This window comes from Rhinolophus ferrumequinum, unplaced genomic scaffold (assembly GCF_004115265.2).
Source record: "Rhinolophus ferrumequinum isolate MPI-CBG mRhiFer1 unplaced genomic scaffold, mRhiFer1_v1.p scaffold_84_arrow_ctg1, whole genome shotgun sequence".
NCBI lineage: Eukaryota > Metazoa > Chordata > Mammalia > Chiroptera > Rhinolophidae > Rhinolophus > Rhinolophus ferrumequinum.
The window spans coordinates 589,722-608,466 of NW_022680440.1; the positions used below are offsets into that span (position 1 = coordinate 589,722).

General features: G+C 42.3%; 1 protein-coding gene across 5 annotated transcripts in view; it reads right to left on the bottom strand.

The window, feature by feature from the left end:
• The window catches only part of IWS1 (interacts with SUPT6H, CTD assembly factor 1), a 61,992-nt gene extending 56,437 nt beyond the window's left edge, over window positions 1-5,555 (bottom strand). For 3 of the 5 annotated variants that reach the window (XM_033102308.1, XM_033102306.1, XM_033102309.1), the window contains exons 1-2: window positions 5,257-5,555; window positions 3,117-3,235 (exon numbers count right to left, since the gene is read on the bottom strand). In XM_033102308.1, coding sequence (XP_032958199.1) covers window positions 3,117-3,235; window positions 5,257-5,290 — 153 coding nt within the window. In that variant the 5' untranslated portion in view covers window positions 5,291-5,555. The remainder of the gene's footprint in view (window positions 1-3,116; window positions 3,236-5,256) is intronic. The other 2 variants (XM_033102307.1, XM_033102310.1) reach the window with 2 other exon arrangements.
• Window positions 5,556-18,745: the final 13,190 nt, after the last annotated feature.

Consider the following 18,745-nt stretch of genomic DNA (forward strand, 5'->3'; position numbering starts at 1 on the left):
ACACAGAATGATCTAGAGCCTCCATACCATGTTTACGTTATAATAAACTCTCATTTTCTTAAGACTTGCTGTCATGTCAGAAATTATTTCTAGATGTGTACAATTATTTTAAGGAAAAAGTTGTTTTTCAATGACAAAAATGTCTTTATTAGAAGTGGTTTAAAAACCTGCAAAAATTATCAGTCTCCAAAATTTTATCAGCATTTCCTATACTGACCACTGTCTTAATGACTGTGTGTGGCTGTATGGATCCCATAGAGATCTAAACAAACGCATGAAGAGCGAATATTGTAGGTGAAAAGAATTTAAAGAAACAAATAACAAAATAGCCGAACTCTAAAATGCACATGGAAAAACTTTTTTTTTTCAGTATTTGGAAAATCCTGTTATGAGTACCATCTTAAAGTCGGCAAAACAGTGGGCCCCCTCAAGATGCCCTTGTCCTAATCCCTGGCACCTGGGAATACAAGGGACTGTGCCGATGGAATTAAGGATCTTGATGTAGGAAAATTATCCTGGATTACCTGAGTAGGCCCAATATAATTACAAGATCCTTATAGGAGGGAGGCAGGAGGGTCAGAATAAGAGACTGAGTTGTGATGACAGAAGCAGAGGTCAGTCAGGAAGAGATCTGAAGATATTCTACTGCTGATTTGAGAGGAGAAGAAGGGGCCACAGCTATGGAATGCAAGTGGCCTAGAGCTGGAAGAGGCAAGGAAACAAAACTCTCCCCTGGAGAAGGAACACAACTCCAGTGACACCTGGATTTTAACTCAGTGAGACCCATTTAGGACTTCTGACCTGCAGAATTAATTGTAAGATAATAAATCTTTGTTGTTTTAAACCACTAAATTCGTGTCAAGTTCTTAAGGCAGCAATAGGAAACTAAAACACATCTTTTAGGTTTGGGGTCTGTACTATGACTGCTCCATTTAATGTAACTATACTCTTTTAACATCCCATTAGCTTCTAAAAAACAATCCAAAATTCTCTTCAGAAGCCATTTTAAACAGGTAAGAGTATCAATACAGAACTCAGCACTTAATAAGGGTGCAATTGGCACACTCAAACTACTAGTAGTTTAGCAAATTAGAATAACCTTTCTGGAGGGGAATATCTATGAAAAGCCTTAAAATATCTTAGCCTCTTTATTATGGTTAATTCTCCTGGTAGATTTCTAAACAAGCAAAAAATAAGGACAAATGTTTATGTACAAAAATGGTCATGGCCATTTATAATAGCTAAACAGCTAAATGTCAAAAATCAGGAAATTGTTGAATAAGTAACAGTGTATCCATATTATGAAATAGTGTGCAACCATTAAAAATTATGCTGAAATCTTTAATAACATAAGGATATACTTAAGGTATAATCCTAAGTGAACAGATAAAAATATTACATATACAAAATAACATAGTAAAATGTCAAGTAACTTAAAATACATGCATACATTGTATCCATGAGGGAGAATAAAAATGCAGGAGAATTAATATCAAAAAGTTAACAGTCATTTCTGTGATAGAAGTGTGGTGATTTTAATTTTCTTCTTTAAACTTTTTTATAATTTCCAAATTTCAACCACATACACGTTTATTTAGAATCCATCTCATTACAAACAAGTAGGTGAGTACACTAAAAGGTAAGCCTATATTATGTTTACAACTGACTGAGGCCACAAGTCAAGCTCCTGATGTTGTTTTCCAAAGTAGAAACTTAAGATATTACACACTAAATATACCACAACAATGTTTACATTATCAAGTAATATGTTAATTAGAATTTAATCTGAATGTTTAAGAGTCTACAAAAAACTGAATGACATACTAAAAGCTAAGCCTTTCTTCCAATCCATTCAGCAATCTGATCACACCTCCCCGACTCGCTCCACTCCAGCCACACTGCTCCTGGATGTCCCTTGGCGACCTCAAGCACACTCCCACCTTGGTCTTTGCCTAGAATGTTCTTCCCCTACATAGTCCTGTGCCTACTGCCTCACCCTCCTCACCCCTTGATTCAAGTGTCACTTTCTTAATGAGTCTTATGGGTACCTCCCTACTTATCACCAAAACCTATCCTTCATCTTGGCATCCTTCACTCTGTTCTCACTTTCTCCTTTCTCCGCAGCATTTATCATTCTAACAAACTCAACAATTTTTTAAAGTGTATATTGTTTAAAAAAAAAGTGTGTAATTTTTAAAAGTGTATATCCCTCTACTGGATAATAAATTCAAGAAGTGAAGGATTAGGGTGGCTGTGGGACCTCATTTATTCCCTGATATGTGAAAAGAGCCTGACACAACAGGGGCTCAATAAACATTTGTTGGATATATGAATATACTAATAACATGTGAAAGGACAGAGTCAATAATACAATCTCTATCAATTGCATCTACTACTTAAAAATCGGACAATTTTCTGTGCACAATATACGGCATTATCAAGTTCCTAAAAGAAAACTTGGCCGTCTTTATCATTCCTATGTTTCAGTTTGTGTTTACCAATAACTCATAGCTGACTTATTGAACAATTTTGTTAACATTGTACAGTACAGACTATATAACCAGGAAAACATTATTAAACAGTTTTAAAAATGTCATGTATTAGGACAAGTATGTTGCAATGCTGTATATAAGATCCAATACTACTCTATATTACTAAGCAAAAACAACTTTTAAAATCACATGTGTTCTGCTATTACATCCATTGAACAGTTCAGAAAGCCAAATTCTGATGTAATTTTTGACAGCCGATAACCCTCATAACTTTCCATTTCAACTGGTATCTCTCCAGTTTTAAGTAGATGCTCACCGCCCCAGTAAGACATCACTTTGGGAATGGGAGGCATAGTCAAATATCAAAGGCCATTTTCTGAACCAATAAGCAGTCAAAAACTGCCTAATAGCTGCAATGGGACCCAATCAGAACTTATTTCCCTAAGATTTCATAAGTAACCAGACTACCCCTATTTATTTATTTTGAAAGCAGTTTTCTATAAAATCACAATCCTTCACTCACAGGGTTAGAAGCGTAACCCTGTGACAAGGTCTCTACAGCCCCTAAATAAAACAGGTCTCACAGAATGCAAGGGAAAGCTTCCCGACGGTGGTAGCCAATACCTCTGAATGACGTTCTACACTTCCAGTGTCTGATCCAGAGTGCTGCTCATTTACATCATCCTCAACGTCTGACCCTGAATCCCGTTCATCCTGCACTGGGGTAGCGCCACCATCATCTGCTTAAAAATAAAACAAAGACCCACTTAAGGTGTAAGATGGATGACATCTACAGCTGAAATGAACACAATGAATCAAGAGTAATGCGAGAGCAAAGGTTACCACTGATGAAGCATGACTAACGATGCTAATGCTGTAAACAAGACAACAGTACAACACTCATATAAATAACAACAATCAGAACATGTATTGTCACACATACGGCAGCAAAAATACACCATAACGTGAAACGTAAGAAACATCACTAAGAACCAAGTCAACCACCTCTAAATAGTGTGCTCTGTAAACTATTTCACCTCTCTTAAAAACTACTATTCTCTCCACAGCATTTACTTACCACCTTCTAATGTATTACGTGACTTGTCAAGTTATTTTGTTTAATGTGGTTCTTTCCTCACTTGAATGAAAGTGCTAAAAGAGCAGGGATTTTGGTTCACTACCGAATCCCTGGAGCCTGGAACACTGCCTGGTACATGATGTACAATATTTCTTTATGAATGAAAAGCACAAGGAACTCCAGTTCAGAAACATTGTAATCTCCTTTAACATACACTATCACCAAGTGGTAAAGATGAATTGCTACCTCACTTTAACCAATACTTTAAAAATATAAAGTAAAAATGTATTGAGGGGAATTTAGGACAGTTGGGGGATATGGGAAGAGTTGGTTAGAAGTTTCATAAAAATAAACAATTTTTTAAAAATGAAGCCGTCAACTATGGAAAACTAAAAAGTTGCATAAGAGTGGACTCACTATCATACTAAAGAGCTACTCTACTTAAAGAGTAAAGAATATAGTCATAATAAAAACAGTAATTTTGAAATTTAACAATTATGCTGCAAAAGTATGGGAGAGAGAAAAGGGCACAGAAAGGGCTAAAATCCGGTCTTAGCATAACAGAATGCCAATTTACAGAATGCCTAAAAATGATGCAACAAGAGATAGTATAAATCAGGAATAGGGAGAGAAGTATAAAAAAACCAGCTAAAAGAATACAAAGTTAGGGAACTGCTATTTTTCCATGTCTCTCAGCACTTAATTTTTGTATGTGTATTACATATAATTACTTATTTAAGAAGTAATTTTAAAACACAAATGAACTGAAACATTATTTTGAAAACATCAGGAAAATATTTTACGCCAAACAACAGCACATGCTCGGAGAAGTGTTTGCAGTCATACTTTTATTCCCTGTCATACATATAGAATCTAAGTGAACTTAAACTAGAAAAGCGGTTCACGTTTAGACAATCATTTAAGCACTTTTGATAGAGAATACCCAGAGGAACTAGGACACCATGGGAGAGCAAACGTAACGTTTTTCTGCCCTCCACTGGGTCCTGCCTTACTCCCTTGGCGTCTATGGCGCCTAGCACAATGTTAGCAGTGGGGCCCAGTAAGTGTTTACTGAATAAACAGGTGAAGAAAGGAGACCAAACTTCTGTGAGGAGAAAGAGGAAAGATCTCACGGTGAAAGAAAGGCACAAAAATCACCAGGAAGTGCCAGAGGTACACGCCTTACTCTAAAATTTTACACAACTCAAATAAGGGTCCTACCTTTCTTCACTGGGAAACCAGTGTTGCGAGATTGAACTAGCCCTAACTCAGAGTGAAAAGTCTCGGTAAGATCCCGCACCCAGCTCCCACCTCCACCGAAGAGTTCCCTTGGATTCTCGAAAAACACTCTCAACTCCTGAAAAAAATCTATCTGGTAACAAGAGACCTTCCCTAGAACTCTGCACACAGTAAACGCTTAATATATGGAAATGGCTTCCCAATTTCAACAAAAACCTTCACCGATTCTGAAGACTGCTTTCCCTCTAGAATCTCCCTCCCTAAGGTTCTAACTTCGGGGCCCGCAGCGGGTCAGGGAGCTCCTTGCGCTCGGACTCAGTCACGTTGGGCCCAGTACCGGAGGGAACGTCGCCAGGGCCTCCCTCCCTTCCCCCGCGAGGGTGCGAGGTCGGCCCCGCCGGGTAACCGCTCCGCCCCCCAGCCCGGTACCGCAGCTCCCTGCCCCACCTGACTGGTCGCCGCCGTAATATTCCAAGTCCATGGCAGGTGGGCTCTCGGCGGGGAGTGTCCGCACCCCGCGCCGCCCTCGTCACCTCTTTCCCGGCGGTGTGACCCGGCCCGATGCTCAGAGGCTCCCTCCAGACTACAGGGTTGGAGGGTGCGGAGAGTAAAAAAGCAGCACCGTGCTTCGGAAGCACTGGCAGAAGAGGCCGTACCCGGCAGGCGGGCAGGTGTGCTGGTAGGCGCTCGACTTCCCAGAAGCACCTCTGGGGCCAAAATGGCGTCGGCCCACGACCCTCAGAGGTACGCAGTGCGCAGGCGCCGTCGTCTGTCAACCGACCAATGAGAAGAGGCAGCGGTAAGGACGCACGACCTGGCCAGAAAGGGGACCATTGGGAAAATTGAGCGGGACCTCCGACTTAAGTTCAGTACCTTCCTTTGGAGTAGCCTGCTCCTCTCCCCATGGAGGTAATAATGTTACTTTATTGGTGCTGTGTCCGCGCCTTGTTTGAGGAACTTCTGAATTACTCTTCCGAAAAATGAAGACCCTCTAAAATTAATTTTCCATCTTTCCACCAATTAACTATTGTTCCCGAGATGCAGCGAGGCGCTTGATTCCCGCCCTTAGTGCCGAGAGGAAGTGGCGCATTGCTCTGTGGTACTTGTAGTTCGAGGGCTATAGAGCTATAATGCGTTAGTGACATGATTAAAAGGGCCTCCTTACAAGGTGTTTTTCTTTCTTCCTTGTTTCAGTTAGCTACTTAATTCCCATCTTAACAAGCCATTTGGTCAACAGTAGGAAGAACGGGTTTTTGTTTCCAGAAAGGTCTGCTGATTAAAGGAGGGTGACATTGTTGAACGTTGCTTAAGTCCTATGCTCCTGAGATACTTTCTTGGCTATATTGTGGTTACTAATCTGTACTTTGAGGACAATAATGTTTCAAAGATTTTGTAGGGGGTCAGATGGGCACTTGTCTTATTAGGGAGACCACTTCATGGACTGTGTAGATGTCTGACCACTGCTCTGTACACCTGAAGCTGAATAATATTGAATGTCAACTAGAATTTTATATATATATATATATATATATATATATTTATATATATATATGATGTGGAGTACAGCATAGGTAATAGAGTCAATGGAACTGTAACAGCAATATACGATACCAGAGGGTAGTAGATTGGGGGAGAGGTGTTATCAGTTTGTGAGGGGTGTAAATGTCTAACTATTATATTGTTTTATACACCTGAAACTAATTTTAAAAAATATTTTTTTAAACTGTAAAACAAGAATAAATCATTCTTTAATAATAAATCACAGTTTTCCAATAAACAAGGGAAAAAAAAAGAAACCTCCTGACTTATCAGTGTCTCAGGAAAGGCTCACAGTGAAGAACTACTCTTCTCCCTATGACTTAAATAAAACTCACTCTCCACTCTTTTTCATGACTCACGTGAGACTTGCAGGTGACCCTCTTGTTTACCTGTGACAAGGTCAAATACCTTTCCTTTTTGTTCCTAAGGGCAGACTCAGACACACACACCCCGACACACACACACACACACACACACACACACACACACATAAAACATCTGCTCTTTGTCTAATGAATGATTAGCTGAGATTAGAACTCTGTGCTCCCCTGAAACTAGCTAGACACAGAGATAAACATTTCTGTTCACATGACTGACAAATTTCTAATTGCAAATCAATCCCAACTATAAGTCGTCCCATCTTCCTCTCTATGAAAGTCTAAGGTAAAACTACCCTACCTAGACACTCTGATATTCATATCTGCGGGTCTCTCTCTGTTGCAATATCCGGAATAAAATCCATTTCCTTGCTTGTTCATTTTTTGTCTTATACAAAGAAGAGAATGCTTTTGTCTTTTAATTGGAGAAAGGACAGTGGAAGTATGAGCAAAGATCCCTCTGGAGGTGCAGACTTGCAGAAATAAGGCCCTTTGTTAGTTGGCAAAGCATACATCTTGGACTGAATTTCTAGGCTTGTCTAGCCTGCTGTAAGGCCTTATTTGGTGCCTGGAATGTCCACTTCCTACCCTGGAGTTGAGAGATGTGGATTCTTTAATGCCAGCTCTTTTATAAATTCTCAGAGTGCTCTTAGTCAAGCCACATCCCACCTTTGATAATCCTTCTTGTTAGCCAGTCAGAATATGCTGGCAGAACATAGTTCTAGGCTCCAGAAAAGGCCATGGGAAGGGAAGGAAGAGAGAGGGGGTGGCTTCTTTCTGGAAATAGTCTGTGGGGACAGAACCAGGAGTGCAGTTTCCAGGCTCTCGGCTTCATGTGGAAAGGTGCTCATTTGGGTAGTAAATGGCCATCAACTGTGATTGGATGGCCATCAGCTGTGGCTAGTTGGCCGTCAGCTGTAACCAGTGAGCCATTGGCCGTTAATATAACTGCTGTGGCTACACTAGCAGCAAATGGGGGCTAGCAAGAAGATGGTGGCTGGGCTGGCAAGCGCGGACGGCAGTTAGCATGGCGGAGTGCGGGTTGCAGATTGCAGAGAAGTGGATGGCAGGTTGCAGATAGTGTGGCTTTTGCTTCCTGTGTCTCCAACCCAGTCACCAGCGAGACTACAGTGGTGTGACTCGACTCCCCTATCTATGGCTCCGTGGGTGTTCCTTTTTGGCCTCACCATGTCCTGTGTGGGGAGTGGGACCAGAGACCCCGCAGGCCGTCCCGTGTGACAAATGGCGCAGCGAGCAGGGTATGGTGTCGGCCGAAACTCTCCAGAATGTACTGGAGCAGTTTATACGTATAAAAGCTCAGTTTCGTAAGCAGGGTGTGGTGCCAGCCAAAACCTACCGAAGCATGGTGGAGCGGTTTGTGCGTGTGAGAGCTCAGCTTTGGGAGGCCCATGAGGAGCGACACCAGAAACAGGAGGCGCAGTCTGCCTGGGAGACTCAAGCCTCCAGCTGGCACATCACCCTCTTGGCCGTGGACGGCGTTGCCTTCATTTTGGTGATGTGCTGCGGCCTTAGGCTCTGAGGGTTGCGGACATCTTCCATGGAGGCCTCCACCCACTCAGACACCTGTCACGGCGAGCAAGATTCCGACCAGGTAGGAATGGAGTCTGACTCTGGGCAGGAGGACGTGTGGCCCCCACACAGTGTGTGGTGTCCGGTGGCCACGGTTCTCAGGAGTTGGACCCCCAAGGAGGGGTGGGAGGACATGGATGGCTCTCCGGCCAGCGTGGAGAGCACCCTGCAGGCTCTGGCTGAACAGTTGTCGGAGGAGGAGAAAGCTACAGCCGGCTGCATGGGCTGGATGTTCCTCACGGCCTTGAGTCTCAACACGGAAAATGCGCTTAATGAAATGGCCCAGGTGCTGGACCAAGTGTCCCGGTTGGAGGTGCTGGAAACTCGGGTCCGCCTGTTAGAAGAGGGGCCCCACAGTGGAGACTCTGAGGCAGAGGCGGAGGAAGCGAGTGGAGACAATGTAGCTCCCAACCCCCAAGCCCGGCCAATCTTGAAGCAAAGGGTAAAACGTGAGCAACCTTTGGGCCCTGGGGGTGTTGCTGCAGGCAACCCAGCTGTGACTGAGTTCACAACCTGCACCCCTTACACTCCCACTGAGTTGCAGGAGCTGGGGAGGCGGTACAGACAGCGCCCTGGAGAGCCAGTCTCGGCTTGGCTACTACGTTTATGGGATGAGGGAGCAGACAACATTCTCTGCTCCCCAGGCGAGATGGAAAAGCTAGCCTTCGTGACAGTGCATCCGTCCCTGCGACAAAGGGTACAGAACTGCCATAGGTTGGCTCAAGACCAGGGCAACCACACTCTAATGGAGTGGCTCACTGCTGCGGTACGCACAGTATGGGGACAGGCTGGCGAGCTGCCAGACACTGTGAGTCAATGGCAGTCATATATGGAATTTATGCAAATCATCCATGAAATGGGTATGAGACATACTATTTTCAACCCTAATATGCAGGGGCTGGATGATGAGCTTTTTATAGCCAGCATGAGAGATCTGGTTTTGGATACTGCACCTGCGAGTGCTTTTGGATCCTTGCTTGCCATTCTTACGCCCTATGTGGGGCAGCGGATCCATGAAGTTACAACTGCCATGGCCACCCTAGGGGATGTTCAAAGCCGGAGGCGAAGGAAGTTAAGACAGGAGGTCCGTGCAGTTGAGACCTGGAAGCCCAAATCAAAAGTAAAGGGACAAGGTCGCGGGCCTCAGAGAGTAACACCTGCACAGATGTGGCGTGATCTCGTGGCAGCAGGGGTTGATTGGGACAAAATAGACCGACAACCCAATGCACTCCTGCTAGAACTTTGGAAACAGTTGTATCCAGAACAGCAATTCCGACGAAGCCTAAAGGAGAAGTCTGGGAAAGCGCGACCCGTGTCCCTCCAGGACTTCATGCAGCCGCTTGAGGCCGACTCCTTTCAGCTCGATTATGGATTACGGGTGGGGCCAAGGTACCCGGTCAGAGGGGACAGCAGGGACCAGAGGCCCCACGTGGAACTGTCCATACATTGGTCCCCTTCTAATGTGCCAAGGGTTTTAGCCCTAGTGGACACTGGCGCAGACTGCAGTCTTGTCTATGGGAACCCAGAACTCTTCCCCGGACCAGCAATCTGCATTGATGGCTACGGGGAAAAACTGTGACTGTGAAAGCCGTTTCCTTACCAGTGGGTATAGGAAGGCTTCCCCCTCGTACCTACAAGGTTATGTCTACCCCGTTCCGGAGTATATTCTAGGGGTGGACGTACTACATGGCCTCGGTTTACAGACGTCGGTAGGAGAGTTCCGTCTCCGGATCCGGGTGGTGAAAGCGGTGACATGTGGGCATGCTCACCACCCTCCTCAAGTGTTGCCACAGCCCTGGCGCGTGGTTACAGTGCGACAGTACCGCCTGCCAGGAGGGCAGGAGGAGACTGGTGGTACCCTAAGAAGCCCAGGAAGTCTGGCTGTGCCCAGAAGGACTGGTGGTGCCCTGAGAAACCCTGGCTGTGTCCAGAGAGCCTGGCTGTGTCCAGGATATTGCATTCATCTCCAGGCTCCTCGCACAGGGTCCGTCGCGGAAGATGCTTGTGGCATGGATTGTGAGAGGGGACGCTGTAGGGGTGGAGTGTGGGGACAGAGCCAGGAGTGCAGTTTCCAGGCTCTCGGCTTCATGTGGAAAGGTGCTCATTTGGGTGGTAAATGGCCATCAACTGTGATTGGATGGCCATCAGCTGTGGCTAGTTGGCCGTCAGCTGTAACCAGTGAGCCATTGGCCACTAATATAACTGCTGTGGCTACGCTAGCAGAAAATGGGGTCTAGCAAGAAGATGGTGCCTGAGCTGGCAAGCGCGGACTGCAGTTAGCACGGCGGAGTGCGGGATGCAGATTGCAGAGAAGTGGACGGCAGGTTGCAGATAGTGTGGCTTCTGCTTCCTGTGTGTCCAACCCAGCCGCCAGTGAGACTACAGTGGTGTGACTCCCCTACCTATGGCTCCGTGGGTGTTCCTTTTTGGCCTCACCAGGTCCTGCGTTCTTATGTGGGGAGCGGGACCAGAGACCCCGCATTACACCCTGCATGACATAGTCATTGTCTTGTAAGAGAGTTCATGGGCGTTCCTTCCCCTGTATAATGGAAACAGCTTTGAAATCCAAGTCTGCCCCTTCAGCTGTGGGATTGATATCTTCTGAGGCTGTTGTGAGAATCAGAAGAGCAATGAATTAACAGGACCTGAAACTAAAGGTACAAAATTTAAATATTTATTTCCCTCCATTTGATAGAAGAGACCCTAGGATCTAAGCTCTTTTCTAAAGAGAGTGGGTGAGATTGTACTGTGTAAATAAGGCAAGGTGAATAGGGCAGAAGTCTAGGGAGAGGTTCAGTGAAAGGGAACGCAGGACAAATCCTGCGGATAAAGATCTTCGAATTTCACCAGAGGTATAAGACCAATGGCCATGAAAGTGATTGGGATAAATACTGCAATTACAAGTGGATAATTAGTGAATTTTAACATAAAGATTCTAACTGTCCTGGTGGTTTGGAGAATGGAGCGGTAGAAGCACACTGAGCACAGCAATGTGCTGAGCTCCAACAGTCCGCAAAGAAGTTTTTGTAAAAAGGAAGCCAATAATTTAGTTAGTGAGACAGGACACACCTTTTGAAATAGAGTTTTAGTTAAAGCAATGTGCTTGTCAGTGCAAACACAGCTCCAGGAGCTTTCCCCAGAGCCCCTTTTCACCCGCTGGCTGTCCCTCAGGGCCCTAATAGAGAAAAGCTGGAGCAGCATAGATGTGCCTTTCTGAGTCCTGGCTGCCTTGCATTTTGAGGATTGCTGTCTCCCCAGTCCCCATGGCCCTCCCCGGCTCCAGCACAGTTGATCCATGCTGGTGATAGTGGAGAGGCACCCCGAAGGGAGGCTGTTTTTCCCACCAAGGATACTAAAGCCAGAGAAGAAGGGAAGGAAGAGGTGAACTTGCAGAAGTCCAGTACTCTCTTCCCCTTGACTGATTTCCAGAGATATTGATTTCCTGAAGTGAATGCAAAATTTATTTGGCCAGCTTTTTGAGACACTGTAACTTGTTGAACACATCGGTAGTGAGATGTCACACAATACAAGAAATAGCCTGGCACTGGCAGAGCTACAGACCAGGGCTCAGAGCCCTGGGTTCCAGGCCAGACTCCAGGCATATTGTGCTTGGTGAGCTAGAACAAGCTACCAGCCTTCTCAGAGTCTCAGTTTCTCCATTTGTCAAATGAGAGAGTTGAATCAGAAGATTTCAAGGCCCCTTAGTTTCATTATTCTACATAAGAGAAGCCTGGTTTCCAAGCCCAGACTTCTTTCTTGTGCTTGAGCCACTAGGGGGCCCTGCCGGTAAAGAAACAAATGAAACAAGTGCCTTCTGAGCCTACTTCCTTGGCTGTGCACATTCCCCCTCATCCCAGCCTCACAACTCACTAGCACTCATGGAAGATTTGTTTGCAATACTGAAAACTGGAATTCACTTGCAAGTCCATCATACACATATGTGTAGTCCATGATAACAATAGTGTGTAGTGAATCACTAAGCATCAGTACCACAGCACATCGTGCAGCCACTAATACAATTGAAGTGGATCTTTAGCTCACACATGGAAGGAGGTCCAAAATAATAATATTAAGTGAAAAAAGTCATAGAATACGGTAAATGACAAACTTTATTATGTGAACACCAAAAACAGTGAACAAAAACCCAACCTGAAAATTCCTTAGTAAGTATGGAGGGAAAATAACTTTTGAAAAGCCATAGAAGACTGAAAAATTTGACTACATAAAAATAAAAACAAACAAAAAAAGTATACATAGAAGAAACAATACACTGTTAGCAAAATCAAAAGATCAATGATTAGGAAATTAAAAAGAATTTTTTTTCAACTCATAGACCAAGGAAAATCTGATCTCCCTAATGAATAAAGAGCCCCTAGAAATCACTAAGACCAGTAATTCAATAGAAAAATGGGCAAAGGATATGACAATTCACAGAAAATAAACTATTAATGACTCTAAGATACATGAAAAGATATTAACCCTAAAATAAGATAAAAACAAAATCATATTGAGATACTATTTTTCACTTCCTGGATTGCAAAAATCTGATAACATTCCATTAGTGAGGCCATGGAGAAAAAGATCCTCTCATAAGTCACTCGTGGGAGTATATTAGTACAGACAGCCCTCTACAGAAAGCAATTTGGAAATAGTTATAAAAATTACAAATGCATGTGCCCTTTGACCCAGCAATTTCACGTCAGAAAATGTATCCTACAATTATACTTCACCATGTACAAATGACATATCTGTAAAATTATTCATTGCAGCACTATTTTCAAAATATTGGAAATAACCTAAATGTCCAAACAGGAATGATCACAAAATTATGACATATCTGTACAGTGCAATGTTACGTAGCTATAACAAAAAATGAGGAAACCCTCTTACATACTGACATAAAAAGATTCCTAAGCTAGATTCAGTGAAAAATGAAAAATGCAGAACAATATTAGAGTACACCATGTTTTCTGAAAAGGTAGGATAACATAGTTCTTGTTGCTTGTATTTTAATTTTATTACATATTTTAAATTTTTGAAAATTGTATAAGAAAGAAAATATTTGTCTGTTGGGGGAAAGGGAGGATGGGGAAGAGGGTAGAAATAAACCTTTAATTTTTTTTTTTCACATAATACTCTTGCTCTACATGATAATTTCTATTTGATTCTATTTAATTTTGTCGTGGCTTATCAAATGAACTTCATAGCCCACTAATATGTTATAGCCCATAATTTGAAAGCTGGGAGTGCTGGTCTGCAGTTGCCAGTGGTGTGGAAGCTTGGAGCAACTTGCCATGACCAGGATCCATTTCCAGGCCCAACGATCTGGGCAGAGATGTCTTTGTGGGTTCTGGTCTCACCTTGTATAGAAACCATAGATGTGTGCCCTGCGCTAAGCAAAGCCCCACTTCAATGCATAATTTTGTGTGTGTCTGAATAATAATATAATAAATAATTGAATAAATAATTCAAAAGGATATTGAATTTTACAGTTTACAAAAGGATACTTTGTTTTAGTTTTGTTTTGTGGTGAGCTCCACATCACTGGAAGTATGCAAACAGACACTGCTGATGTGTCATGAAGAGATTCAGCTTTGGAAACATGGTTGAACCAGGTGACCTTCACAGCCCTTATTTTTTAAACTATTTTTTTATTTTTGTAAATATATCTGACATAAAACTTGTCATTTTAGCCATTTAAAGTGTACAATTCAGTGGCATTAATTATATTCACAATGTTATGTAACCATCACAACTACCTATTTCCAAAATTTTTGATCACCCCAAACAGAAACTCTGAACCCATTAAGCAGTAACTCCGATTTTTCCTTCCCCACAGTACCTGGTAACTTCTAATCTACTTTCTTTTTCAATGAATTTCCTTATTCTAGATATTCTATATAAATTGAATAACATATTTGTTATTATTGTGACTGGCTTATTTCACTTAGCATATTTTCAAGGTTCATCCATGTGTCAAGACTTCATTTTTTTTAATTGGTAAATAATATTCCATTGTATGTTATACCATTTTGTTTATCCATTCTTCTGTTGATGGATACTTGAATAGTTTCCACTTTTTGGCTACGGTGAATACTGCTATGACAGCAAAGTTACAAGATACAAAATGAAGCACAAAAGTTGGTTTTATTTCTATATACCAGTAATGAAAAACCTAAAAAGAAAATTAAGAAAACAATTCCATTTATAATAGCATCAAAAAGAATAAAATACTTAGGAATAAGTTTAACCAAGGAAGTGTAAGACTTTGTGCACTAAAAACTACAAAACATTGTTAAGAGCAATTAAAAAAGACAAATAAATGAAAAGGTATCTCATATTTATGGACTGGAAGACTTAATATTGTTAACATGCTAATACTACCCCAAATGATTTACAGGTTCAGTGCAATCCCTATCAAAATGCCAATGGCATATTTTTGCAGAAATGGAAAAACCTATCCTAAAATTCATATGGAATTTTGAGGGGCTCCTGAAGAGTCAAAACAATATTGCATTAGAACAAAGTTGGAGGACTCATACTTTCTGATTTCAAATTTTACTGCAAAGCAACATTAATCAAAACAGTGTGACATTGGCATAAGGACAGACATATAGACCAATCAAATAGAATTGAGAGTCCAGAAATAAACCCTCACATCTATGATCAACTGATTTTTGACAAGGCCACCAAGACCATTCAAGGGGTAAAGAACAATCTTTTCAATAAATGGTGCCAAGAAAACTGGATATCCACATACAAAAAAATGAAGTTGGACCCTTATCTTACACCATACACAAAAATTAACTCAAAATGGATCAATGACCTAAATGTAAGGGCTAAAACTATAAAACTTTTAGAAGAAAACACAGAAGCAAATCTACATAACCTTGGATTTAGTGGTGGTTTCTTAAATATGACACCAAAAGCATAGACAACAAAAGAAAAAATAAAGTAGACGTCATTCAAACTAAAAACTTCTATGCAGCAAAAGATCGCTATCACGAGAATGAAAAGACAACCCACAAAATGGGAGAACATTAAGCCCTTATCATATATCTGATATCTAGACTATATCTAGACTATATGAAGAATTCCTACAACTCAGTAACAATAGGACAAACAACCCAACTCAAAAATGGGTAAGGGACTTGAATAGACAATTTCTCCAAAGAAGATACACAAGTGGCCAATACACACGTGAAAAGATGCTCAGCATCATTAGTCACAAGAAAAATGCAAATCAAAACCACAGTGAGATACTACTTCACACCAACTAGAATGGCCATAATAAAAATAATAGAAAAAAGTGTTGGTGACGATGTAGAGAAATTAAAATCATACCGTTGCTGGTGGGAACGTAAAGTTGTGCATCCACTGTAAAAAAGTTTGGCTGTTCCTCAAAAGGTTAAACATAGGATTACCACATGACCCAACGGCTCTACTCCTTTGTATAGAGTCCGAAGAATTGAAAAGAAGGCATCAAATGGATTCTTTGTTTTTTAATTTTGCAATAATTTTAGATTTACAGAAAATTTGCAAAAATAGTATAGTTTCCATATATCCCTCATCCAGTTTCTCCTATGAATAGCACACATTACCATTTGTCATTACATTTGTCAAATCCAAGAAGCCAACACTGGTACATACTATTCACAGAACTCTAGACTTAATTTAGATTTTAGCAGTTTTTCTACTATGTCCTTCCAGAACACCATCCTGACACCACACTGCATTTTTATCGTCATGTCTCCTTAGTTTCCTCTTGTCTACAACAGTTTCTCAAACTTCCCTTGTTTTTCATGATCTTGATAGTTTTGAGGCATCCTGGTCAGATACTTTGTCCCTCAACTTGGTTTGCCTGCCATTTTTCTAATGATTAGACTAGGGTTATGGGTTTGGGGGAAGAATACCACACAGATGAAATACCCTTCTCAACATAACATATGAATGTGACATCACAGGAGGTTTTAAACTTGATCACTTGATATGTTAGTCTGCTTGGGCTGCCATAACAAATACCATAGACTGGGCAGCTTAAACAACAGGGATTTATTTTTTCACAGTCCTGGAAGCTGGAAGTCCAAGATCAATGTGGCTTCAAGGCTGGTTTCTCCTAAGGGTTTTTTTTCCTGGTTTGTAGAATGGCTACCTTCTCCCCTTTTCTTCACATGGTCCTTCCTCTGTGTATGTCTGTGTCCTAACCTCTTCTTATAAGGACGTCTGTCAGATTAGAGTAGGGCCCACTCTAGTGACCTCATTGAACCTGAACTTCCTCTTTAAAGGCCCTAACTCCAGATACAGTACATTCTGAGGGACTGGGGGATAGGGCTTCAACATACAAATTTTGGAGGACATAGTTCAGCCCATAACACTTGGTTAGGGTAGTGTCATCTAGGTTCTAGGTTTTTCCAATGTAAAATTACTATTTTTCTTTTTCCACACTTTATTCTTTAGAAATGAGTCACTAAATCCAGCCCATAAGGGGAGAGTGTGGAATTCTTGGATCAAAACCAAACAAACAGAGGATTCCCTGGCACATTCTTTCCATTAATCCTGTGTGTGTGCAGGCACTGAGGTGTGAGGTCTGTATGAGCCTCCCTGCACCCTGACACCCTGAATGATTTACTGCAGAGCAGAAGTTCAATCGATACCCACCGAGCAAGTGACTTAGTGACCTAGCCAGTGAGGAAGTTCCCAATGGACCACCTCGAGACCCTGGACTTCCTTTTCACTTCAATAATCTATTTGAAGACAGTTCATATTTTTGGGTTTCGGTTTAATGGGAGATACAAAGCTGGGAAGATAATTATATTAAGAGCAGATTTAGGAGAAGGGACTAGGGATTGTAATCTCTAGTTTCAGAGACTATGCAGGGAAAAAAAAAGTTGCTTATTTCAAAACCAGTTTAAAGCAGCAGTGAGTTTTCATGGACTGTTTGACATTTTTTCCAGGGCTCTGGATGGTAAATACATAGCAGCACCGAGAAAAAATTCTGCCCAGCCCTGCCCTGCCCAGCCCTGCCCAGCCCTGCTTGCACAATTTACTTCCAGCTGGCCTCCAGTTCCTTCAGTGAGCAGGTGTAGGTGACAGTTTCCCTGATCCTGGCCAGCTTCAGATACTAGGACAGACGGGAAGCACACTACTGCTCCCTGCCCAAAAGGGGCTGCAATTTCATGGGACATACAGCTCGTATTCCTGGAACAATTATAGTTAAGATGGTATAATTACCGGAAGCTCATTCATTACTCAGGTTTATTGGTTTGGATCCTGGTTCTGTCACTTTCTAGCTGTGTGACCTTGGGCAAGTTACTTAACCTGTCAGTGCTTCAACTTCCTCATCTATAATAATGCAGTAGTATTGATCTCAGAGTTGTCATGAGGATTAAATGTGTTTATATATAAATAATGAATGCTGGGACATAATACATATGACGATCATTATCATTATTATTGTCAGGCACTGTGAAGATACAAAAAATCTAACATGAGTCTTGTCTTGAGAAGCTTACAACCCATCAGGAAGTCCTACTCTGAAAAAAATATATGCTGAGAGGTAGATGATGTGATTTGAGTAACAAGTGCCATAGGAATGAGAAGGAGGGTGAGAGTACAATGAAGGCAGCAGCAGCAGGGCCAACTTCCTGGGAGAGGAGCATTTGAGCTGGTACTTGGAAGACAAAAGGCAATTGTGATGGGAGGGGGCTCATGTTTTATCACGCTAGGTCAACTACTATAACAACACAACACATTTTAGTGGCTTGACACAAAAAAGTTTATTTCTTGCTCTTGTAAATGGGCGGTGGGATCAGTGGTGGGGTGTAGGTGGTACACTGTCCCCTGGAGTTCTTCAGGAATGCAGGCCCTTTCCATATTGTGGGTCCACCATCCTGTAGGGTGACAGAATCCAGTGCTGGGTGCTGTGCATGCCACCAGCAGAAGGGAGGAGAGAGACAGTGCAGGATGGCACAGGAGGTCATAATGGGCCCGGCCTGCACGTGGGACTCACTACTGTTCTTGTCGGGGAGGAACTGACTTCCCTCTACCCTCAAGGTTCTTCTTGCTGGTCTAATAATCGAATAGACATGAGATAGATTAGCAGGAGAAAATAACCAAATTTAATACATACATATGTATGGGAACCCTGCATACATGATAGAATCAGAGACGCTATAGGCAGGAGAGGTTCAGAGAAAGAAAGGCAGATTGAGGTATAGAAGACATCCTGAGCTAGGGATGAGGTAAGGTGCCTTGGGGGCTTCCAAGGTCATGCATGATGACAAGAGCAGACCTTTAGTAAATAGAAGTGTGCCCTGCCTTGTAGACAGGTCAAAAGAAATTGCCTCTGATACTCTCTTATGGGCAAGGCCTCTAATTCAAATTCTTCCAGGTAGTTAAGGGGGGTGGGGTTTGCAGAAGTTTCTCTTGAG